Here is a 22,803-nt window from a genome sequence, read left to right on the forward strand (position 1 = left end):
TAGAGGAGCTTTTACTATATAACAGAAAGTTTTAGATCTCTGATAGGTAAGGTTTGAAAGAGATTTATAAGAAATTGTAAAACTTCCCTACAAATAAAATCTAGAGGGAAAGATCTTTTGATAGACAGAATTTATAAAGAAAGAAGTTTTTCAATAAAAAAAATTCCAACTTTTTATTACTAAATAAGTTCATTCGTGTGCAGAAATTTTAATATTTCACGAGAAGGGAAAAGAACATCTGGATGGGGCGTGGGATGTTCCTGTTTAAAACACGTATATGAACACGTTTATCTTAAAACAAGATTTATTTTAAACCTCAATATAAAAATTATTTCGTTACAAAATTAAATGAACAAACTTCATCAGTTGTTTCTTTCCGCGAAACTTCTGTTTATCAAACGTATTTCATCTCTTTTCTCTCTCCTCTTTAACATAAATAAACTCCTGTTATTTTGCTATTATTTGTTTCGCTATGTCAAACTTATTTACACTATGTCAACGTCATTCTACTCTGTCAAAATATGTCAACCGTATTTTTCTCAGTTTTAAAAACGTAAAATGAAATTCCATCTTTACTTTGTGAAATAAACGTTTTCCCTCGTTATTAATATTTACTCGAAAACATTTTGCGTATTATGAGCTACATTATGGATCACATGACAAATAATATGAAGTGCACTGGTATTTGCAATCGCAAATATATTTTTATATAATTAAAGGACGCAGTACTTAAGATTCATTTTCTTTTCGTTAAATTGATTAAATAAATTCATCTGAATGAATCAACTAAATCAATTCAGTTATCGCCGATTAGAATTCTCGAATCTGTAATTACAGATAATATTTCGTATAAATCGTACACACTGTACGAAGTAAACGGAAAGAGAAAATCTTTAGTAAAGTATCGTGTTCTCCAATTTGCTCACATGTCCCATATGATTGTGTCGCGGAATGTATCGTGTATAGTTGATAAAAATCGATGGACTATTTTAGTTTAACGAGAGGGGGGGGGGGGACACAAATGAAGATACCTTGTTTTGTGTTCAAATTACGTAAACGAGCGACGCGTCTTGTTCACGAGGGATGGTACATAACTGCTATTCATGAGCAGTAAAAAAAAAAGCTGCTAATTGACGTAAAACGTAGTTTCCCCCCTTACAGTGACAAAAGTTTAATGATTCACGTACTGATCTAATTTAACAGCCAAGTAATAACAAGATGAAACGACTGAATGTTTTTATTATAAAATAAATACTTTTCTATACTAATTTTATAATAAATGCTTTTCTACCTTCGAATTTCCCTACTTTCTTGTCACAGAAAAGGATACACATGTTGTTTTTGGAATGGTTCCTTTCAACTGGACCGTTTACGACAAGAAATGGGTTTTCTACATTTTCAGAAACTTTCTCGCAGACTTTCCGGTCCGTTCGTGCGCGCGAGAGCGCATTAACAGTATTAACACACTCTGACGATTTTTATCGGACGTATAGAAAGTACGTCATAGATATTTATCTATACAAGATGACTAATAAATTAGCTTGCGCACACACTTCATCCGCACGAACTTTCATAAATAAGTTCTCGCCAACTTCTGCGTATTTTAATTTCAATGTGTTCATCCTCGTTCGACAGAGCGATGGATCGTTAAAGAAAATTAGATGCAAATAAAACATCAATCTCTCCTTCTCTCTCTCTCTCACCCCTGTTTAATTACACGCGAGTACTTCTCGCCGATGACTCTAGAATAGAGTCTTATTTTCAATATTGTCTCCTGCATGAAGGTATTGCTCTTCTCGCGATCAATCCAGCAGAAATTTGTTGTCAATATCGAGATGGAAATGCATATAGAGATACATATGTACCTGCATTCATTGTTACAGAAGTCTATGTACACTTGTCTCTTTTTTCTCGAATATTTGAAGAACAAAAGGAAAAGAGAGGATTTTGAACATTTCACGAAGTTTAATCAACTCTGCTTACATCTCTAGTCAATCAAAAAAAAAACAAAAAAAAAACAGTTTCAATATAAAAGTTTAATCAACTCTACAGTTTACTTTGTATTAAATAACTTTTAGAACATTTTATGCTTTCAGTGTATATTTTATATTATATTATACATTATATACTGTTGTAGTGTTATAATAACAATATTATAATATATATAATAGTACATAAGTAAGTATTATATTATATATTTAATTTTTAGATATATTAGACTTCGTGATTTTTCACTCGGCTGTTTTCTCATGTTTTTCCAGCAGGTCTTCAAAGTCTGTATAATACTTTAACCGATGAATAAATTGGCCGATATAAATGTTCGATGTTCCTTATCCTTTGTCATTAAATATTTGAAATTTGCAGGCCTGTACGTGGACTTTCGTGACCGAGTGCACGTACTACATATATATGCAAAACGATGCATTAATAAGATGGAAAAAAAAGAAGAAAATATCAACCATCGCTTGCGTAATTTATGAAATCTCGATCGTACGTTACGACGTCGATGTAAAACATTCAGGAAGAAGAGAACACACGACGATGAGCAAGGACAGGGGAGGAATGTTTCCCTTTATATATCTGTGTGTGTGTGTGTAAAGAGAGAACTTACCGGTGACGAAAGTCGGAGTCAACGGAGAGACAGATCCCTCCTCGTCGGTGTCGAAAAAACGTTTGTCGCCGAGATCCAAAAACAGGGATGCGAAACCCGGGGAAACGAGGAAGGCTGACAGAGACAGAATGCTAGGCTCAATAATGATTCTCTATCGAATTCTCGCCTTCTTCTCAAAATGTAATCCTTCCACTTCCTCACTGGAAACTAAACTAGCTTCACCACGTTCGGTTCTTAACACCGGAGGTGATAAATCTCGGCCGTCGGAGCTCCCGAGTTCCGGCTGACGCTGGAATTGGAACCGAAATTTTGACAAATAACTTCTGCCCGGTTATTCTCGACGGCGTGGCGTCGAAAACGTGTGTATATAAATTGAATTGGGAGAAACAGATGGGAGATGTGACGGGGGATGTGCTACGAGATATGTTGAAAGGCGCAGGCCTTTTGACGGCGAGATAAAAAAAAAAAAAAACCACGAAATAAAAACCGACTTTCACGTCGAGAACGCGAAGCAACGATATTTCAGCAAGCTTGGCAGAAACAATTCCGCTTTGCCGACCGTATACGTGCAGTTCTTTGTTGCGCCAGTTTCCACGTTCATTCGCGTTCAAATAAAATCAATCATTCGCGGGAAAGCGTTCTTTTTTTTTTTTTCCAAGGGAATCTCTTCATCGCGAAATGACGACTTTTTCTTCCAAAAATCTGCGCCACGATGTGCTACGAATTCTCTAGAAGCAGAAAACAATAGTGTACGATCGTTGTCCCTGTCGTCGAGCGACGCGATCGCACGGCAAAATCGAAATGTAAATCGAATTCACGTTCGAGTGAAAAGGAAAAAGAGAGAGAGAGAGAGAGAGAGGTGGGGATCGAACTGTGTCCTTTTCTCCGATCGAGTGCGTCGAGACGCAATGGTGAAAATTGAACCCGCGAGAAAAAGGTAAAACGTCGGTCATCCTCGAATCGAATCGAGCCGAAACGGGGAAAACGAATCCGATCACTTGTAGACGTAGAGCAACCCAGGGCTCGCGTAGAAGAATAACCGTGTATCCCGGTGCACGCTTCTTTCTTCGTGAGACGAAATTCGAGACGAGGTTCGAGATTCCCCAAATCGCAAATGATAAACAACTTACGCCGCGAGCATCACCTCCATCGCATCCAGGCGGAGCACGAGAATCGAGACTCTCAGAGAGGAAGTGAAATTGTCGTTGATTCGAGACTATTTGGGGAGTGATTAGAAACGCATAAAACGCGAGATCGCGTTGAAAACGAACGATTCCTCTCTCGATGGACGAGTTGCGGTGTAGGTGCCCGCCAGTTGGACAGACGGAGGAGAACTCTCGGTCCCTCGACTCGATCACGACGAAACGGAATATCCCCACGACGATTGACAGATTCGACAGACGGCGAGAGACACACACACACACTCTCGCCGGGAAGATAGAAAAGTATACACAGTGAAGAACCTCGGACGGAATGTGAGAAAGGTACGCGCGCGTAACGCCTGCTGCGAGGGAAGCGGTACCACTGATCGCTAAGGGGTTGCCGCTTCGTAGGCGCCCTCGACTCGCTAGGGGCTGCTAACCGTGAGGCTAGCCAGGGTTGTCGGTGGTGTGGTGGTGGTGTAGTGGTGGAAACGAGTATTCGAGAATCACACTGCACGGAGCCACCTGTCGGTGGCGTAACGCTTACACGCTTACTGCTAGAGTGTAGAAACAATAATATTTGGCATCTCAGTATTTTAATGTCTGTTTATGATTTATTTTTATGTCTGTTTATGAAAAGTTAATAGAGTCAGCAAATTAGAGTGTAGAAACATAATATCTCAGTAGTTTAATCCCTATTTATAATTGAAAGTTAATAGAGTCGATAAATTAAAATGTAAAAACATAATATTTGCTATCTGAGTATTTTAATCCCTATTTATGATTAAAAGTTAATAGAGTGTAGAAACATAATATTTAATATCGCCATAATATTTTAATCCCTATCTATGATTAAAAGTTAATAGAGTCAACAAATTAAAATGTTGAAACATAATATTTAATATCTCAATATTTTAATCCGTATTTATGATTAAAAATTAATAGAGTGTAGAAACATAATATTTAATATCTCAGTATTTTAATCCCTATTTATGATTGAAAGTTAGAGTCGATAAATTAAAATGTAAAGACATAATATTTGATATCTCAGTATTTTAATCCCTATTTATGATTAAAAGTTAATAGAGTGTAGAAACATAATATTTAATATCTCAATATTTTAATCCCTATCTATGATTAAAAGTTAATAGAGTCAACAAATTAAAATGTTGAAACATAATATTTAATATCTCAATATTTTAATCCGTATTTATGATTAAAAGTTAATAGAGTGTAGAAACATAATATTTAATATCTTAATATTTTAATCCCTATCTATGATTAAAAGTTAATAGAGTCGGCAAATTAGAATATAGAAACATAATATTTAATATCTGAGTATTTTAATCCCTATTTATGATTAAAAATTAATAGAGTCGGCAAATTAGAATATAGAAACATAATATTTAATATCTCAGTATTTTAATCCCTATTTATGATTAAAAGTTAACAGAGTGTAGAAACATAATATTTAATATCTCAATATTTTAATCCCTATCTATGATTAAAAGTTAATAGAGTCAACAAATTAAAATGTTGAAACATAATATTTAATATCTCAGTATTTTAATCCCTATTTATGATTAAAAATTAATAGAGTCAACAAATTAAAATGCAGAAACATAATATTTAATATCTCAATATTTTAATCCTTATTTATGATTAAAAGTTAATAGACCGTAAATCAATATCACTCTAGAATTGAAAAGTAAAGAGTTGAATAAATAAATTTACAAATAAATAAACTTTTCAATAATAAGATTTACATGCTCGTGGAATCGTTATCTGTTTACGAACGAAATATTGCCACGAAAATCTCGTCGAGATGCCTATCTTATTGTTGTTTCGAGTCCTAGTCCATATATCTTGCGAGGTTTATTGATGAACTTGTATTTCGAAAATAATTGCATCTTTGTCCTTCAAATCTGTTTGTCCTCCGAATTTTTTGCATGCAAGAATTGTCTTGTTTCGAAAATTATTCTTAACTACATTTATCCTTGAAAGAATGTTCCAGTGTGTTTAATTTTTATTCATATATATATTTTAATTTATTTTAACAAAATGTGTATCTCGAATCATGATTACAGACGAGTTTATTAATTAAATTCATGAAATTGTGGAATCCCAACAAGGGATTGCTCTCATAGAATTTTCATTCGATAATTGTAAAAGTCAGAAATATATCGAAATGTATTGTTTTTCATAACGTAGGTTGCACAATATTGCGAATTTTTCGCTGAAAATACAAAGGAAATATTTTTTGTATTTAATAGTTGACTGCGTTACTGAATTGTACAAGAGTATTATCGAACGTGGAGCTCGCACAATGGTTCCTAAGAATTTTCCATTTCTCTTCACCCTATCCGAAATTCTTCCCTTCACCCTCGCGCAGCTCATAATTCAGACGTACGATATCCAGATTCAGACAAGTGCTCACACTTCCTCCCAGCAATTTCCCGTCCCCAAAAATTTTCCCCTGGCTATTATTTCATACGTGGAATTTTTCCATCGTGAGTCGGTCTTTGCATCTGGAATTCTCTTCGTCCTCATCTGCATTCTCCTGCCGGATTATTTTACAAATAATACAGTACGTTTCATTCAATTCTTCGTGCGACTAACAAGTGAGAAATAATGGAAGATGGACATGTAACAACGCGTCTGTTTTTGTTGCACTTACTTTAGCGGGGAATGACGTAATGAAACACCAATCGATTGGATTAACCTCATCCAGATTGGATTAACATTGTCGCTGATCAGATTAGAGTTCTGCAATGTATAATTCGAAAGTGAGATATTTTCTTCTTTTTTCTTTTTTTCGTTAAAACGAGCAACTTTTTCGATAAATTAAAACAACGTTAAACAAAATTTATCTCTCGTGTATACTTAGCGGGATTATTGAAACAACGACGCGATAATTTATTAAAATAGCGACAGAAATCTAATTTTGATACTCGTCGAACTTAGAGCCTGACGCAGTGATATTTATTATCGAAACAATGACGCGATTTATTAATTTTTTTATTATTTATTTATTATATATTTATATTTATTTATTATTTATTTTTTAAAATAAAAATTAATTTATTAAAATAGCGACAGAAATCTAATTTTCTAACGCAGCGACATTTATTATCGAAACAATGACGCGATTTATTTATTTTTTTATTATTAATTTATTATATATTTATATTTATTTATTATTTATTTTTTAAAATAAAAATTAATTTATTAAAATAGCGACAAAAATCTAATTTTCTAACGCAGCGATATTTATTATCGAAACAATGACGTGATTTATTAATTTTTTTATTATTAATTTATTATATATGTATATATATTATATATTTATATTTATTTATTATTTAGTTTTTAAAATAAAAATTAATTTATTAGAATAGCGACAGAAATCTAATTTTCTAACGCAGCGATATTTATTATCGAAACAATGACGTTTTATTTATTAATTTTTTTATTACTAATTTATTATATATGTATATATATTATATATTTATATTTATTTATTATTTAGTTTTTAAAATAAAAATTAATTTATTAGAATAGCGACAGAAATCTAATTTTCTAACGCAGCGATATTTATTATCGAAACAATGACGGGTTTTATTTATTCTTTTATTATTTATTTATTATATATTTATATATATTATATATATTTCATATTTACATATATTATATATTATATATATATATATTTATTATTTATTTTTTTAAATGAAAATTAATTTATTAGAATAGCGACAGAAATCTAATTTTGAAACTCATTAAACTCGCCAAACGCATTATTAGCGATATTTAGCGATATTCTCGTTTATTCTGAAACATTTATTTCTCGTCACTTTTCAAACGCACACGCGACGGATATCCTGTGAATTTTGACGAACTTTATATCGGTGAATTTCACGCAAATTGTCGAGTAGTAGCAAAGTCCCTTTGGCGCAGAGGATAGCGCGTTGGACTTCTAATCCAAAGGTCGCGGGTTCGATCCCCGCAAGGGATGATGCGTTTTGCATATTCAATAATTGAAAGAGAGAAGAGAGGGTAGTTTTTCCTCCGACTAACCTAGGGAAAAAAGCATACACATAACAACACACAACCCCCCACAGCTTTTTTACATACATTTTTGAAAGAAGCGATCGTAAACAATTTTACTCTTCCAGGAACAGACGCTCTCAGCGTTGTTTCCACCCGTATAATATAAAGTTTACAAAGTTTTTGTTGCAATTGAGTTTGCCCTCGTGCTTTAACTCGGTTTTGTTTCAACCAACGCCATTATACACACACGTGCATCGTTTCGTTAAATTGTGTTTCATAAAACTGTGAATTCTGATTGTGAAGATCGATGAAATAAAATGGAATTATGCATTGTGAATGTGCCCTCGTCCTCTTAAATTGAATCGTTAAACGAGCATAAGCAGCGAACAATTTCGGTTGTCAAAAGGATAGCTTCGCGGAGGAAGAAGAGAGGATTCGTATTTCGTTCCCCGGAACTTAATTTGAAATAAAATTCGGAGCTCAATTTCCTACCTTTTCACGTTCTTTATACGATGTCACCGAGTGGAATCGAAAGGGAAAATGTGTGGGTGAAAGAACTGGAGTGGAGGTTTTCAGGTCAGGTTAAGAAGCACTCGTTATTGGACCGAAATACATAAACGTGTAAAGAAAGGGAGCGCGGATTTTATTCTTTTTAAGAATAGACCCGACGGAATATAAAGAATCATTGTTGAATAAAGAGCCAAGTATGCATTCGAGATATGGACGGTGTCTGTTCTGTTTCTTCATTGGAATATTTTCATCATTATTTCCGCTGATGTTGGAAGTACGAGACAGAGTTTTCATCAGTCCTAGAGGATCAGTCTCTCTCTTTCTCTTTCTTTCGCTTATTTTCCTTAAAATATCTCCTCGAGAAATTTGTGTCAAAGTGATATTACACTTTGACACAAAAAGTTGTTGCAATTTATGTGCATCTCGCGCGTCCTCACGTCCGACGATTACGCGAGGAAGATATTCAGCCCATTCTCTGATTTTTCTGTCATTTTCGTGCGAGATAGAGTTGAAGAAAGGAGTAATCTGATTAATTACGAGATACGATTTTCTCGTATCAGTTTTTTTTCAATAAATTTAATTACTATAATTCGATTCAATTCGAGTAAAAATAATTTTTAATTCGAGAGAACGGTAAGCATCTAAATATATATTTATTATTTTGTTCTAAAATAAAAAAAATAAATGTACATTTAGAATTTAATGTTTGTCGTGTTTATTAATGTGTGGTTTTTTTAAAAAATAAATTTAATCAATACAATTTGATTCAATTCGAATAATAAAAATAATAATTTTTAATTCGAGAGAACGGTTAGCATCTAAATATATATATACATTTTTTTATTAATTGAATTTACTTTTAAGAAAACTAGATATAAATAAACACGACAAACATTAAATTCCAAATGTATATTTATTTTTTTATTTCAGAAAAAAATAATAAATATATATATATTATTTTTTGTAAAATAATATATATATATTTAATATTAAATATATAAATATATAATTTTATACATATATATATATATATATTTAATACTAAATATATATATATTTATTTTTGCAAAATAATATATATATTTATTATTTTTTTCTAAAATAAAAAAATAAATATACACGTAGAATTTAACGTTTGTCGTGTTTATTAATATCTAGTTTCTAAAAAAATAAATTTAATTAATACAATTTGAGTCAATTCGAATAATAAAAATAATTTTAATTCGAGAGAACGGCAATCATCTAAATATATATATATTTTTTTGTAAATCTAAATATATATTTATTTTTTTGTAAAATAAAAAAAATTAATATATACATTTAAAATTTAATATTTTTGTCGTATTCATTAATATCTAGTTCTTTAAAAAAATAAATTCGTATAATTAGTATAATTCAATTCGAATAACAAAAGTAACAATTTTTCAACTCGAGAGAACGGTAAAGCGGACGAGATCCCCGTGGTAACGGTTCTGTAACAACGAAGCTGTAGCGTTGCAGCGGGTTGCCTCTGCCGGCGGGCGGATGAAAAACGCGCGCGCGTAACGCGTGTCACGCGGAGCGGAGCGGAGAAATTTCTATCTGGAACGAGCGGGCGAGCGAGCGAGCGAGCGAGCGAGCGAGAAGTAACGCAATCGCGAGCGTGTACGCGCCTGGAGGTTTCGAAGGTAGGGTCGTAGGTAGGAACTTACCTGGTGGGTTCCGCGCGAGCCTATCAGAGGGATGGGTTTTAAAGAGGCCGCGGAGCGTAGCTTCGGCTAGCGTGTGCCCTGACGCGAAAAGCCGGTTAGTCGGTCTCGATCCCGTGTGTCGCTCGCATTTACCGAAACGTTTCCACTCCGGCTCGGAACGTGTGTTGAGCGTGTCGCGCGAAGAGCGTCGAACCTTCGCTCGAATTTCTTTTTTTTTTCTTTTTTTTTATCGTTCGTTTCGCCAACGTGGAGAGAAGAAACTCTCCTCCTCCGTCGGAGAAAAAACGCTTGACCTTTGAAACGCGTTTGCCTGGTACCTCGTACCTCGTAAAAATTGGCTCGCTCTCGTGATAAGCTCCCCTGGTGGAAAACTCGAAGTGCACGTGGATAGGGATTTATTTAGGGATACGTCCTCTCTCGAGCCTCGACAAGGGGTATGTTGCTTTATCATTTCACGTTAATTCTAGAACGGCGCACGCGCGGCGATTCACGAGAACGATTTGATATTGTGCTGTTTGGGCGACACGTGTGAACAAGACTCGTAATTCATCGTGGAATTCATGATTGAATTTAGTTTCATCTGTGGGTGTTATTGCTTGAACCCCAATCCCATTTCATCCACTTGAACCACGGGGACATAGTTCCCATAACTCATAGAGTAGTACAGACGATCTTTGATATCTGAAAGAATCGGTCATACTTATTTATTTACAGTACAAAATTATTCATGATTATTCGTATTTTGACCATTTTTTTTTTTTTTTTTCGTATACATTGTGGAACTTTGAGTAAATTATTTGTTTTGGATAATCACTTTTTTCGTAATTGGTCAGACAATCTGATTGTGATGCATTGTTTGTCAGAATTTCGAGGAATCTGTTGCAATGTAGTGGATCAGTATGTACATCAAAGAGTATACGCATTTACGTGCTAGTACACCTTCAGGATTTTGATGATACCTTGAAGATTTTACTTTTGAGTGCTCAGAAATTTGAACTCTTTCAGAATTTTGATAATACAAACATTTTGAAGTACTTTAGAGCACTTAGATACTTTTGAGCATTCAGAAGGTTGGAAAGATATTTCAGAATTTTGATAATACAAATACTTTGAGGTACTTTAGAGCACTCAGATACTTTTAAGCATTCAGAAAGTTGGAAAGATTTCAGAATTTTGATAATACAAACACTTTGAAGTACTTTAGAGCACTTAGATACTTTTTAGCATTCAGAAGGTTGGAAAGATATTTCAGAATTTTGATAATACAAATACTTTGAGGTACTTTAGAGCACTCAGATACTTTTGAGCGTTCAGAAGGTTGGAAAGATCTTTCAGAATATTGATAATACTTTCAAATACTTTGAAGTGTTCAGATACTTTGGAGAATTCAAATATAATACTTTTGAGTACTCAGAAGGTTGAAACAGTTTCGATAATTTAATTTTTCCATTTTCGAACATTTTTTTTTTTTGAATTACTCACTGGTGTTGGAGAAGTTCCCTGTTTCCTAACATACGTATAGTACAAAAATCAGATATCAGTGAAACGATAGGGAATTTTGGTTCTAGTAGTGAAATGTTAATTAGGAGTGTACTACGCAGAGAATAAACACGATGCAAGTGTAACGTAACTCTGGATTGTGTTATCTTTCACGCTTTCGAGAACGTCCTGTACAATATATCTTACACACGTATAATATACAGATTCATATGTACCGTTCCACTAAAGACGCGTGATCTTGAAGTTAATAATACATTAACAATAAATCGCGCGTACTTTCTAATAATCTCTTTCAAAATGATCCAGTTAATATTTCATTAATCATATTTTCAATTCATTTCAAACGATCATTACACGATATAAAATATTTAGGGTACGTTCTACATACATATAACGTACGTACGTACACGTTAAATTAAATACGAGTTATTTTTAATTAGCAGCATGTCTAGTAATCGTAAATACATTTCTTTTTAATACCATCTTTTATTAAATGTTTGTTATTTATTTTCGAAAGTTTATTTCAAATTAAATGGTGTAAAAGTTAAATTCAGTCTTCTATTTGGAATGCATCCTATAATATATTTACATGGTATTCAGTAGAATAATTTTTAAATAGATGTAATTTTTATTCCGTTTTAGAATAGATATCATTTTCATTTTATTTTTAAATAAATGAAATAAATTTTATTTTATTCTGGAATTTTAAATAGATATAATTTTTAATTAATGATATGTATATTAGTAATCGTAAACACGTCTTTTCTAACAATCTTCCTTATGACTTTTTAAATTTTCGAAAGTTTATCTCAGAGTGCCATCACATGATGTAAATTCGAATTCAACCTCCTATTTGTATTTTTAGCGATTCGAATGATCTTTCGTGAAAAGTGTAAGTGAAAGCTTCTGTTTTCATTCTATTTCATTCTACTTGTTTTTTTTTTTTCTTATCTTATGCCTCCGTGACGGAAATTTTATACTTTGATCTCTCGACGACGATTCTGGTTTCAAAAATCTATTTTCAAAAATTTTTTATTTTTCATTTTATTTAAATTTTTTATCTTTATTTTATTAAAATTTTTCATTTTTATTTTATTTAAATTTTTCATTTTTATTTTATTTAAATTTTTCATTTCTATTTTATTTAAATTTTTCATTTTTATTTTATTTAAATTCTTCATTTTTATTTTATTTAAATTTTTCATTTTTATTTTATTTAAATTTTTCATTTTTATTTTATTTAAATTTTTCATTTCTATTTTATTTAAATTTTTCATTTTTATTTTATTTAAATTCTTCATTTTTATTTTATTTAAATTTTTCATTTTTATTTTATTTAAATTTTTCATTTTTATTTTATTTAAATTTTTCATTTCTATTTTATTTAAATTTTTCATTTTTATTTTATTTAAATTCTTCATTTTTATTTTATTTAAATTTTTCATTTTTATTTTATTTAAATTTTTTATTTTTATTTCATTTAAATTTCCTATATTTTTTTTAATTTTAGTGCCTCTTTGCCGAAAATTTTATATCTCAATCGCCACTCTAGCCTACTACAGTTCTAGTACCAAAAATCTGTTTTCGAAAATTTGTTTCAAAGTATCATCACACAGTGTAGAATTCAAATTCGGCCTTTGGCAATTGGCGATTCAATAATAGACGTGTTCGCACAATTACACGGGTAAGTTACATCTCGTGGTTGCATTCAACAGAGAAAGAGAGAGAGAGAGAGAGAGAGAGAGAGAGAGAAAGAGAAAGAGAGATAGCAGCTCTGGGAACAATCTGATCGGTAATTGTGAAACGTATATATCAAAGTTAACCAGATATATCGCGCGAGTTAGATCTCACTTCTTCTCACAATAATACAATAGATCCTGCGCGTGTGCGCAGCCATTTTTTCCAAACTCCAGAGATCTACGTGATCTTGCAATTGATCTTTCGCGAACGATCGTTTCGCGAAGCTAATGACTCTAATTGCAATTGTAGCGGTACAATCTGTGATTTATCAAAACGTCATCTGCGTTGAGAAGTAAATATAGATGTATTCTCCTAACATCGCGCAGATTTTTGATAGTCAGTCACTTGAACTTGCGAAGATTTTAGCTTCAAACTTTAATCTCGAAGCTAGTGTTTTTCTTCTTGCGTGCGAATGCTCGTGAACTATTATAACAGCAAAGATAAAGTAGCTTGTTACTTAAAATTTTGTTATTTAATTATTTAATAAATAATTCAATTATTTATTAATTATTTATTATTTATTATTTAATTATTTAATAAATAATTTAATTATTTATTTATTATTTATTATTTATTATTTAATTATTTAATAAATAATTTAATTATTTATTATTTATTATTTATTATTTATTATTTAATTATTTAATTAACTATGATCAATCATTTAATATTTATTTGACTATTAATTAATTATTTTAATCATTCAATTATTTAAACTGTCAATTAGATTTCCTTATCAATTTTTTTATATACATAAATAGAAATACGTTTCTTCTGAGACGTTCTGTAAAGTAAAAAAAAAAAAAAAAGAAAAGAGAGAAGGAATGAATTAAAATTGAAATCAATTTTACGGTGAATAAATTCCAATTTTGTCCAAGTAATAATTTAACAGTGTCGAACGAGACGGATGGTTGTTTAATTCGTGGTTTTTGTTTCGCAAGAGAAGTCTCGACGATGGAGAGGAAAAATTGTCCGCGAGAAACGAGATTAATTGATCGCGTGAGCTGCAACAATTAAGCAACCTTCGCACAATTCTTTCCCATCCTACGTGCTGACAATACAGCAAGCTTGCTTCCTCTAGAACTTCTCGCCGCTTGTGATCGGTTAGAATTGAGATGATAATATGTATATTGCGAGGATTGAAATTTCATATTCAAGTCTGCGAAGCGAAACATCGATTTTATAGACGGAACGAAATATAATCCTTTATCTCCGTTCTTGTTACAAGCATCAGAATTGAAACATAAATTCCAAACTGAAAAACAAACACTATGAAATGGTAGTTCCCGATCGCAATCTTCTTCTTTTTTTTTCTTTTTTTTTTGTAATAGAAAGAGATATTATACATTCAGTCTTGAGCGAGATTTTATTTCAGAAGTCAATTCTTTCATAGTATTCTCTGGGAAATATGAATTCAAAGTGTTAATGTTATGTGAGTGAAATATTTTTATTTACTTAGGAAAGATCGTTTTACGTTTATATTCAAGAATATTATTATTATCGTGTAAAGAATATTATTATATATATATAGGAATATTATTTGAATCTGGAAGGAATATCTTTTATTCTTTTATATATTTCTTTTAGATATATCTAATCTCTGATAATATAAATATATGTATCACCTAGATTTTGTTTTCAGTTGAAATCAATTTTTTCTGTTCTTCGTTTCGTTAATATTAATATTATTATTATTAATATTAAAATTAATATTATTTAACATCTAAAATATTAATTATTTATTATACACCAATAATATAAATATTTATTATATATCAACATTTAAAATATTAATTATAATTTGATTAACATAATATATTAATATATTAATTAACAGCACATAAAATATTAATTACAATTTGAAATAAAATATTATAAGCAAAATATTCACTCAAAGAAGTCATTGCTTAGAATATTTTTTCAAAAAATAATTAAATTGCTAACCACAATTGCCTCTGCAATTAAAAGAACGTCGTGTCTCACGCGTGTCATGTTCAAATTCATCAATGTCCCTGTCTTTTTCCTCTGCCGTAATAAACACCAACCAGCGTGAAATACACTCCTGTCGAGACTCATTGTCAATCGAGAAGCGCGCGCGTTAATCGTCAGGATTCGACTCGGATGGAAACAGCAGCCGAGTCGCGTGAGTAAATTCGGTGCGACCCAAATTGGCGTGCGAGGATTCTCAAAGAGTAATCAAGTCCCGTAAGAGAAAAGGGAATTGAACGTACCGTTAATTTTATTCCAAGTGCATGCAGTTAAGTGCCCGCCCAGTTAAGTGTCCGCGCCTTTACCTAGTCAAGCGTCCGTCTCGATCCCCACCACTTCTTGAAATTGGGACTGTTCCCCCACTCTACCTTACCGTGCGGCCCGCGTGAAGCACGGGAAGAAAATCAAGCCGATATTTCGACACATATCGATCAAAGTTTGGGCAAATTTTATATTAAATAACAAATGCATATCCAATTTATAGGTATTAATACGATTAATAGAATCATACTGTGTGTATTGTTAATTTAAACATCGATGAAAATGTATGACCTTTATTCGAGGTTTCTATTCAATTATTGATAATTATCGAGCAACTATTTTTATAGGAGTTATATCCAATAAATCTTCGAGAAATTTAGATTAATCACAATCATTTGATAGTTGTAGCTTATTTAGTTTAAAAGTTATTAAATTTGACGTTATTAAATTTCAAATAGTTCAAAATTTACGCTATTAAAGTTAAAATAGTTAAATTTTACGTTATAAAATTTACAATAATTTAAATTTTATGTTGTTAAATTTGAAATAAAGTTAAAATTTTACGTTAAATGTAAAACATTTTAAATTTTATGTTATTAAATTTAAAACAGTTTAAATTTTACATTATTAAATTTACAATAGTTTAAATTTTGCGTTATTAAATTTAAAATAGTTTAAATTTTACGTTATTAAATTTACAATAGTTTCAATTTTACGTTATTAAATTTATAGTAGTTTAAATTTTACGTTATTGAATTTACAATAGTTCAAATTTTACGTTATTAAATTTACAACAGTTTAAATTTTACGTTGTTAAATTTAAAACAGTTTAAATTTTATATTATTAAATGTTATTAAATTTACAATAGTTTAAATTTTGCATTATTAAATTTACAATAGTTTAAATTTTACGGTATTAAATTTAAAACAGTTTAAATTTTATGTTGTTAAATTTAAAACATTTTAAATTTTATGTTATTAAATTTAAAACAGTTTAAATTTTATGTTATTAAATTTGCAATAGTTTAAATTTTGTTATTAAATTTACAATAGTTTAAATTGCATTATTAAATTTACAATAGTTTAAATTTTACGTTATTAAATTTACAATAGTTTAAATTTTACGTTATTAAATTTAAAACAGTTTAAATTTTACGTTGTTAAATTTAAAATAGTTTAAGTGCATTCAGTTTAAACAAACTGTTAAAAATGTTAAATTTCATTGCAACATCATTAAATAATGTAGTGAACAATACTGGATATATCGCGGACCAATTCGCAGAACACGCGCCCTCTTAGGTGTCCGCTTTCGGTCTCCAACTGCTATACCATGTTAGTACACTATAGAAACTTCGCGTATGACGCAAGATCTCGAAGGCGCGACAATCGAAGATCTCAGCGCTGGTGTATTGTTCGTCACGTGCCCTGTGTTACAACGTAACACGTTACACAATGACGAACCAATCGATGTTAATTAATCGAACGCGCGTTAATTAATCACTGGCTAATCAATTACCGACTACGATCAAAGTGAAACGCAATCCCGTGAAATCGCGATTTGACAGCAGTCTATAGGGTGTCCGTAAAGTTTCTTCACAATTTCAAAAATTTATTACAAAGACAAATGAAAAAACAGATAAGTGAAAATTATTAAAAAATGAGACGTATATATTTAAGTTTTTTTTTTTTTTTGCCTCATGGGCATCTTGATTTCTTACACGATCGATGTTTTCCTCAAATGTTCTTGGTCATCCACGCCTCCCTTTATCGAACACTGTCCCTGCCTCTATAAATTTCTTGTGCGAATTGATGGACGTGACGGCGGATCTTTTCCACACTTAGTTTTGAAGTTTTGCTGAGTCTGCAGATTCGAGTTGGTTTCAATAAACCATGATACGCACTGTGCTCTCTCTTGAGCAATAGCCATTTTGTAAGGGGTTCGTTTAACAGTATCTTATTCATCAACAGGGTAGCTAAAATGCAATTTGATAAAAACGTTGATAAATACTGAATACATGGAACAAATCTGATGAAGATCTATCTCATCAGTTACCTTTGTAATAAATTTTTGAAATTGTAAAGAGACTTTATAGACACCCTGTAGATAATATTCACAAACGAAGCTAGAATTAAAAAGCAGTAGTTTGACCCTAATTTTTGTCTTCGAGATAGATAGATAGATAGATAGATAGATAGATAGATAGATAGATAGATAGAGAGAGAGAGAGAGAGAGAGAGAGAGAGAGAGAGGAAACAAACTCGAGAAGCTTGAAAATGAAACCGCTTCAAAACAAAAAAAAAGTGAATTTCTTCACAAAGTCACGACTTTTCCAACTTGATGCCATTGTTAATACAATTACAGTCTTCACCTTGTGACACAACAGAAAGAAGCAGGAACATTTTTTTTAAATTTCCCTGTATTATATGTACCTATTTACAAAATAATTGCAAACAGTTGCACAATAATACCATCCGACTTTCTTTAAACGGCAAGCGCTACCAGCAGAAACCCGCCGCCGCGAGTGCCATTATACACGATGTGTTACAATTGTAGCGAGTCGTTTCGGATTGTCGCGTTTACAACCAACCGCGACATGGGGAAGGAGGAAGAAGAGGAGAGCCAGCCACGAGGAGACCCGGCGAAAGTGCGAGAATACATGGCGAAACTGGGACGAAGCGGCCGGAATCGTGAGTCCGGCGACGAGATCGCGGAGCTCGAGGCGCGGCTGCGACGAGCGTACGTGGCGAAGGAGCTGCGAGCGCAGATCCTGGAGAGGGAGGCGGATCGTCTCGCGGAGGACGCGCGGCGGCAACGTGCGGCGGAAGTGGCGCGGTTGGAGCAGCGGGCGATCCTCGAGGACGACGTTCGTCGGAAGTCGGCGAGCCGCGCGATGTCTGAGGATTACGGGCGAGAGCTGACCGTTCAGATGAGGCTCAGGGAGGAGGAGAGGCGCGCGACGATGGAGGAGGCTCGCCGGGACAGGCAGATCCTGGCGGAAGTCGATCGAATAAGAGAGGAGCGGGAAACGTTGGAGGCGCTGCGCAGGAGGGACGAGCTTTCAGACAGCGCGAGGCGCGAGCGTTTGATTTTTCAGGGGATCAGGCGGATCCGCGAGGACGAGGCGAGAGAGGCCGAGGTGGAGTTGGCACGAAAGGGCGAGGCGTATTCGAGGGAAGTGGACGAGAGAGGCGAGAGTGCTCGAAAGCTGCGCGAGGAACGGCTGGGGAGGAGGGAGCGGGCGGCGAGCGAAATTGCTGATAGATTGATGAGCGTGGAAGCGCGAAAGAGGGAGATGGAGGCTCTGACGGACGAGTTGATAGCCGAAGATGTGAGGTGCGAGCTGCTGCTCGAGAAGGAGCTAAGGGACGTCGAAAGGAGGAGGATGAGAGAGGAATTGGCGGCTAATTTGAAAGAACAAATCACCTTCGCGGAAGAGTGCAAATTACGGTTCGTCGAGCGGGATAGAATGTTCGCGGAGGATGTTATGAGGAGGATCATGGAGGACGAGAGAACCGCCAGGCTGACCGCCGCGGCCAGACGAAGGGCGCAGCTACGGTATCGAGAGGACTTGGCTCGGTTGGTCGAATGCCGGCGTAGAATTCGAGAGGAGGAAATCCTCCGCATGGAGCTGGCTGACGGGGAAGAGAGGAAGCGCGAGGGAGCGAGACTCGAGCGCGTTAAGGACGACAGGAGGCGACTGTTGGAGGCACACGCGTCGAACCTTGGCCACTTTATCGACAAAGGCGCCCTTCATGACGAGGAGCGGAGGATCCTTGAAAAGTTCACGAACTGACGAACTCGACGAATTTTTTAAATCCTACATAATGTTTCTGACGTTAGAAACGACATTATTAGAAACGTCGACTGTCAGATATATTCACAGCTGACAGAGTATTTCACGCTTGAAACTAAAACTTAAACGATGAAACAGATCTACGTCTAGACACCTGCCGACAGGTGTTGCCAATTATTAAAATGTTCCTCGCGAGGATCCGCCAGGAAAGAGGAAACCAGACGCTTAGTCGAAACTGGAATTATGCATCACGTCCCTGGAAATGTCTGACTCGTGGAAATTATTGAATTAACACTGTCAAACCCAAAAATGACGAGCCTCGATCTCTTCCATTTTTAAAAATTTTAAAAAGATACGTACTGAAGTATCGATTGTCATGATATTTGCATTATTCGAGCGTAGCTAATAATAACGCAAGTGCACATTTACTCATGAAGCTGATTTAAACAATTAAGAATTTCGACGGCATTCGAGTAAATTTCTCATGCAATAGAACAAGAGAATACGTGTCCTATCGTTTGAAGAAAAAAATAGAGAAAATTTGCAATACACAGCCTTGTTACAGTATGAAAAAGATCACGTTACGCTAGCGCAGAACACGCTCCAAAGAGAATAATACCGCTTATGAATCTATCGAGTTAAGTTATTGTAAGTATGCACGTGTGCAAGACTTTGCTAGCCGAGGCTTGTAGTTACGCAACACCGCCACATGCATACTTAAATTAAAGCATCAGGTAGCGACATAGATTGCCGTGGTATCCAAGGCCGCGTGTGGAATTTTACGCTATTCCAGCAGAGATTGAACGAAAGTTACGGTATATTTTACACGGCGACCTGACCCAGATTTCCGATCTTTATTCTCTTGTTGGATTCTCTGTCAATCCGCATAACGTCGGAACACGTGCCGGGTAAATTTTGACACTTGACCAACTTTACCTGCCTCTGTGCCGCGAGGGCTAAAAGTGTCGAGTACTTAAAAGTGTCTGGCGTACGTTTCGGCCACATCAGGTCAAATTGTGAAACATTATATGACATTCGGCGCAGTTTCTAATAAATGTATCACTTTTTATATTATTTATGTGGCGTATTTATCCTTTTATCTATTAGACCACTTTTGGCCCATCCTTATCCCCTACTATAAATCACTTATACTTGCAATAAACATTATAACTGTAACGCGTGTAACATTATTTCTATGAAAAATAAATTATGTCTTAATTTTATATTTATAGAGAACTAAAATTTAGAGCTCAAAAACTTGTTACATTTGTAAGGTTTAAGATCCATTAGTTAATTACAATTAGAATTATAATGAATTGATTGTAGCAGCCTTTTTTTAGCCTTTGGATTAAGAACTAATATTCTTAAAAACTTTGACAATCTCCCAGTGATTTTTCAAATTCACTTGCTCTTGTTGGTTCTATCACCTATTCTGTACCAATAGCTCTATTATTGATTTTACTAGTATCTATTTATTCTAATTCTATAATGATAAAAGTCTTCAGTTAGGAAACAATTATTAAGAATTTTGATAATTTCCCAGTGATTTTTCAGATTCATTTACTCTTATTAATTTTGTTAATATTCTATATTAATAGCTCTATAGATTTTAGTATCTATTTCTATATCTAATTTCAATATCTAATATTTATCAGTTTTATTAGTATCTATTCATTGTAATTATATAATTAAAAAAGTCTTCGATTAAGAAACAATTATATATAGGGCTCTGGTAATCTCCCAGTGATTTTTCAAATTCACTTACTCTTGTTGGTTCTGTCACCTATTCTGTACCAATAGCTCTATTATTGATTTTACTAGTATCTATTTATTCTAATTCTATAATGATAAAAGTCTTCAGTTAGGAAACAATTATTAAGAATTTTGATAATTTCCCAGTGATTTTTCAAATTCATTTACTCTTATTAATTTTGTTAATATTCTACATTAATAGCTCTATAGATTTTAGTATCTATTTCTATATCTAATTTCAGTATCTAATATCTATCAGTTCTATTAGTATCTATTCATTGTGATTATATAATTATAAAAGTCTTCGATTAAAAAACAATTATATATAGGACTCTGGTAACCTCCCAATGATTTTTCAAATTCACTTACTCTTGTTAGCTCTGTTACATTATAAACGAGTGTACATGTACATGTACGCGCCCCTTGTATTTCCTTTCTTTCTTTTTGAAACATACTCGAGAGGAGAGTTGCTCGAAAGATCACCGATTCGATTAATAAGAGTAAGGGTGCCTCATGTTTGACTCCTAACTAGCGGAATGCGACAGCTTAAGTAATGACAGAAGCCGGCACATCAAGCATCTGGTCTAGTACGTTCTCCGTTCTCTGATTAATTCCCTCGATAAATCTTAAACGCAACTGTAACTAAATTAAACCAGCTAGAGAACAAGCCGGTTTAAAAGCAACGGCAACGTCAATCGATTACACAGTTTACCAACTCAATCAAGATCGAGCATCGCGTGCGTGCTTTCTTTAAATTTACTAGTTGTTCAGAGGTTTGACTCGTCGAAACGAATGGAGTTTCAAACTTTATCAAACTTGAGTGACTTGAGAATAGCAATATCAATCAATTGCACAGTTTAACAACTCAGTATACATCAAACACGTCTGTTTTCTTCAAATTTGTAACAAGTTGTTTTAGAGGTTTGACTCGTCGAAACGAATGGAGTTTCAAACTTTATCAAACTTGAGTGACTTGACAATAGCAATATTAATTACACAGTTTATCAATTCAGTATACATCAAACACGTGTGTTTTCTTCAAATTTGTAACAAGTTTTTGAGAGGTTTGACTCGTCGAAACGAATGGAGTTTCAAACTTTATCAAACTTGAGTGACTTGAGAATAGCAATATCAATCAATTGCACAGTTTATCAACTCAATATATACCGAATACATGTGTTTTCTTCAAATTTACAAGTTTTTGAGAGGTTTGACTCGTCGAAACAAATGGAGTTTCAAACTTTATCAAACTTGAGTGACTTGACAATAGTAATATCAGTCGATTGCACAGTTTGTCAACTCAATATACGTAAATATAAATATAAACTGTTTGAAATAGCAAACCAAAAGATCCCATCAATTGATGGTTTTAATAACAAAAATATTTGCACGATAAAAGCAATTTTTAATCTAAAGTTGTCACTCGCACTTAGACTTCCGAGCTTTCCTATTAACAAACGTAAGATTCTTAATCGCTGTTCGGGAATTACTCCTCGTTTTATCATTTACTCGCGGAATATTTCGCTTCGTGCAAACGGGTTGAATTAAATTTCAAACAAGTTGTCCGGCTTATCGGAACGAATGGAGTTGCAAAGCTTTACGAAGGGAATTTAATTTTTACGTGATAAATCGAGTGAATTGTTTCTACCCAAGCACGTCGTTGTTTCAAATAATCAGTAGCAAATAAATTACTCGGAACTAATTAATTTTTTTTCGAACGAGATTTTGCAGTTTTATTTTCATAAAAATTTATCAGTCCAATG

General features: G+C 33.3%; 3 protein-coding genes and 1 non-coding gene across 6 annotated transcripts in view; 3 read left to right on the forward strand and 1 right to left on the reverse strand.

The window, feature by feature from the left end:
- Positions 1–2,748, reverse strand: part of LOC122528986 — a 70,632-nt gene extending 67,884 nt beyond the window's left edge. Inside the window, exon 1 of the mRNA XM_043654683.1 lies at positions 2,612–2,748. The gene's annotated coding sequence lies outside the window, so the exon portion shown is untranslated. The remainder of the gene's footprint in view (positions 1–2,611) is intronic.
- The window catches only part of LOC122528985, a 66,157-nt gene that overhangs the window by 3,075 nt on the left and 40,279 nt on the right, over positions 1–22,803 (forward strand). The window contains exon 1 of one of the 3 annotated variants that reach the window (XM_043654680.1): positions 10,093–10,438. The exons of the other annotated variants lie outside the window; for them this stretch is intronic. The gene's annotated coding sequence lies outside the window, so the exon portion shown is untranslated. Of the gene's footprint in view, positions 1–10,092; positions 10,439–22,803 lie in introns of those variants that run through there. 3 annotated transcript variants of the gene reach the window in all.
- Positions 7,696–7,768, forward strand: Trnar-ucu. Its single transcript has one exon. It is a non-coding gene; the product is annotated as a tRNA-Arg (tRNA).
- Positions 18,089–19,288, forward strand: LOC122528984 (meiosis-specific nuclear structural protein 1-like). Its single transcript, XM_043654679.1, has one exon. It carries the CDS (start codon positions 18,089–18,091, stop codon positions 19,286–19,288), a length of 1,200 nt encoding a protein of 399 aa, XP_043510614.1.

The sequence above is a fragment of the Frieseomelitta varia genome, unplaced genomic scaffold (genome assembly GCF_011392965.1).
Source record: "Frieseomelitta varia isolate USP_RPSP 00005682 unplaced genomic scaffold, Fvar_1.2 scaffold_274, whole genome shotgun sequence".
In the NCBI taxonomy this organism is placed as follows: Eukaryota; Metazoa; Arthropoda; class Insecta; order Hymenoptera; family Apidae; genus Frieseomelitta; species Frieseomelitta varia.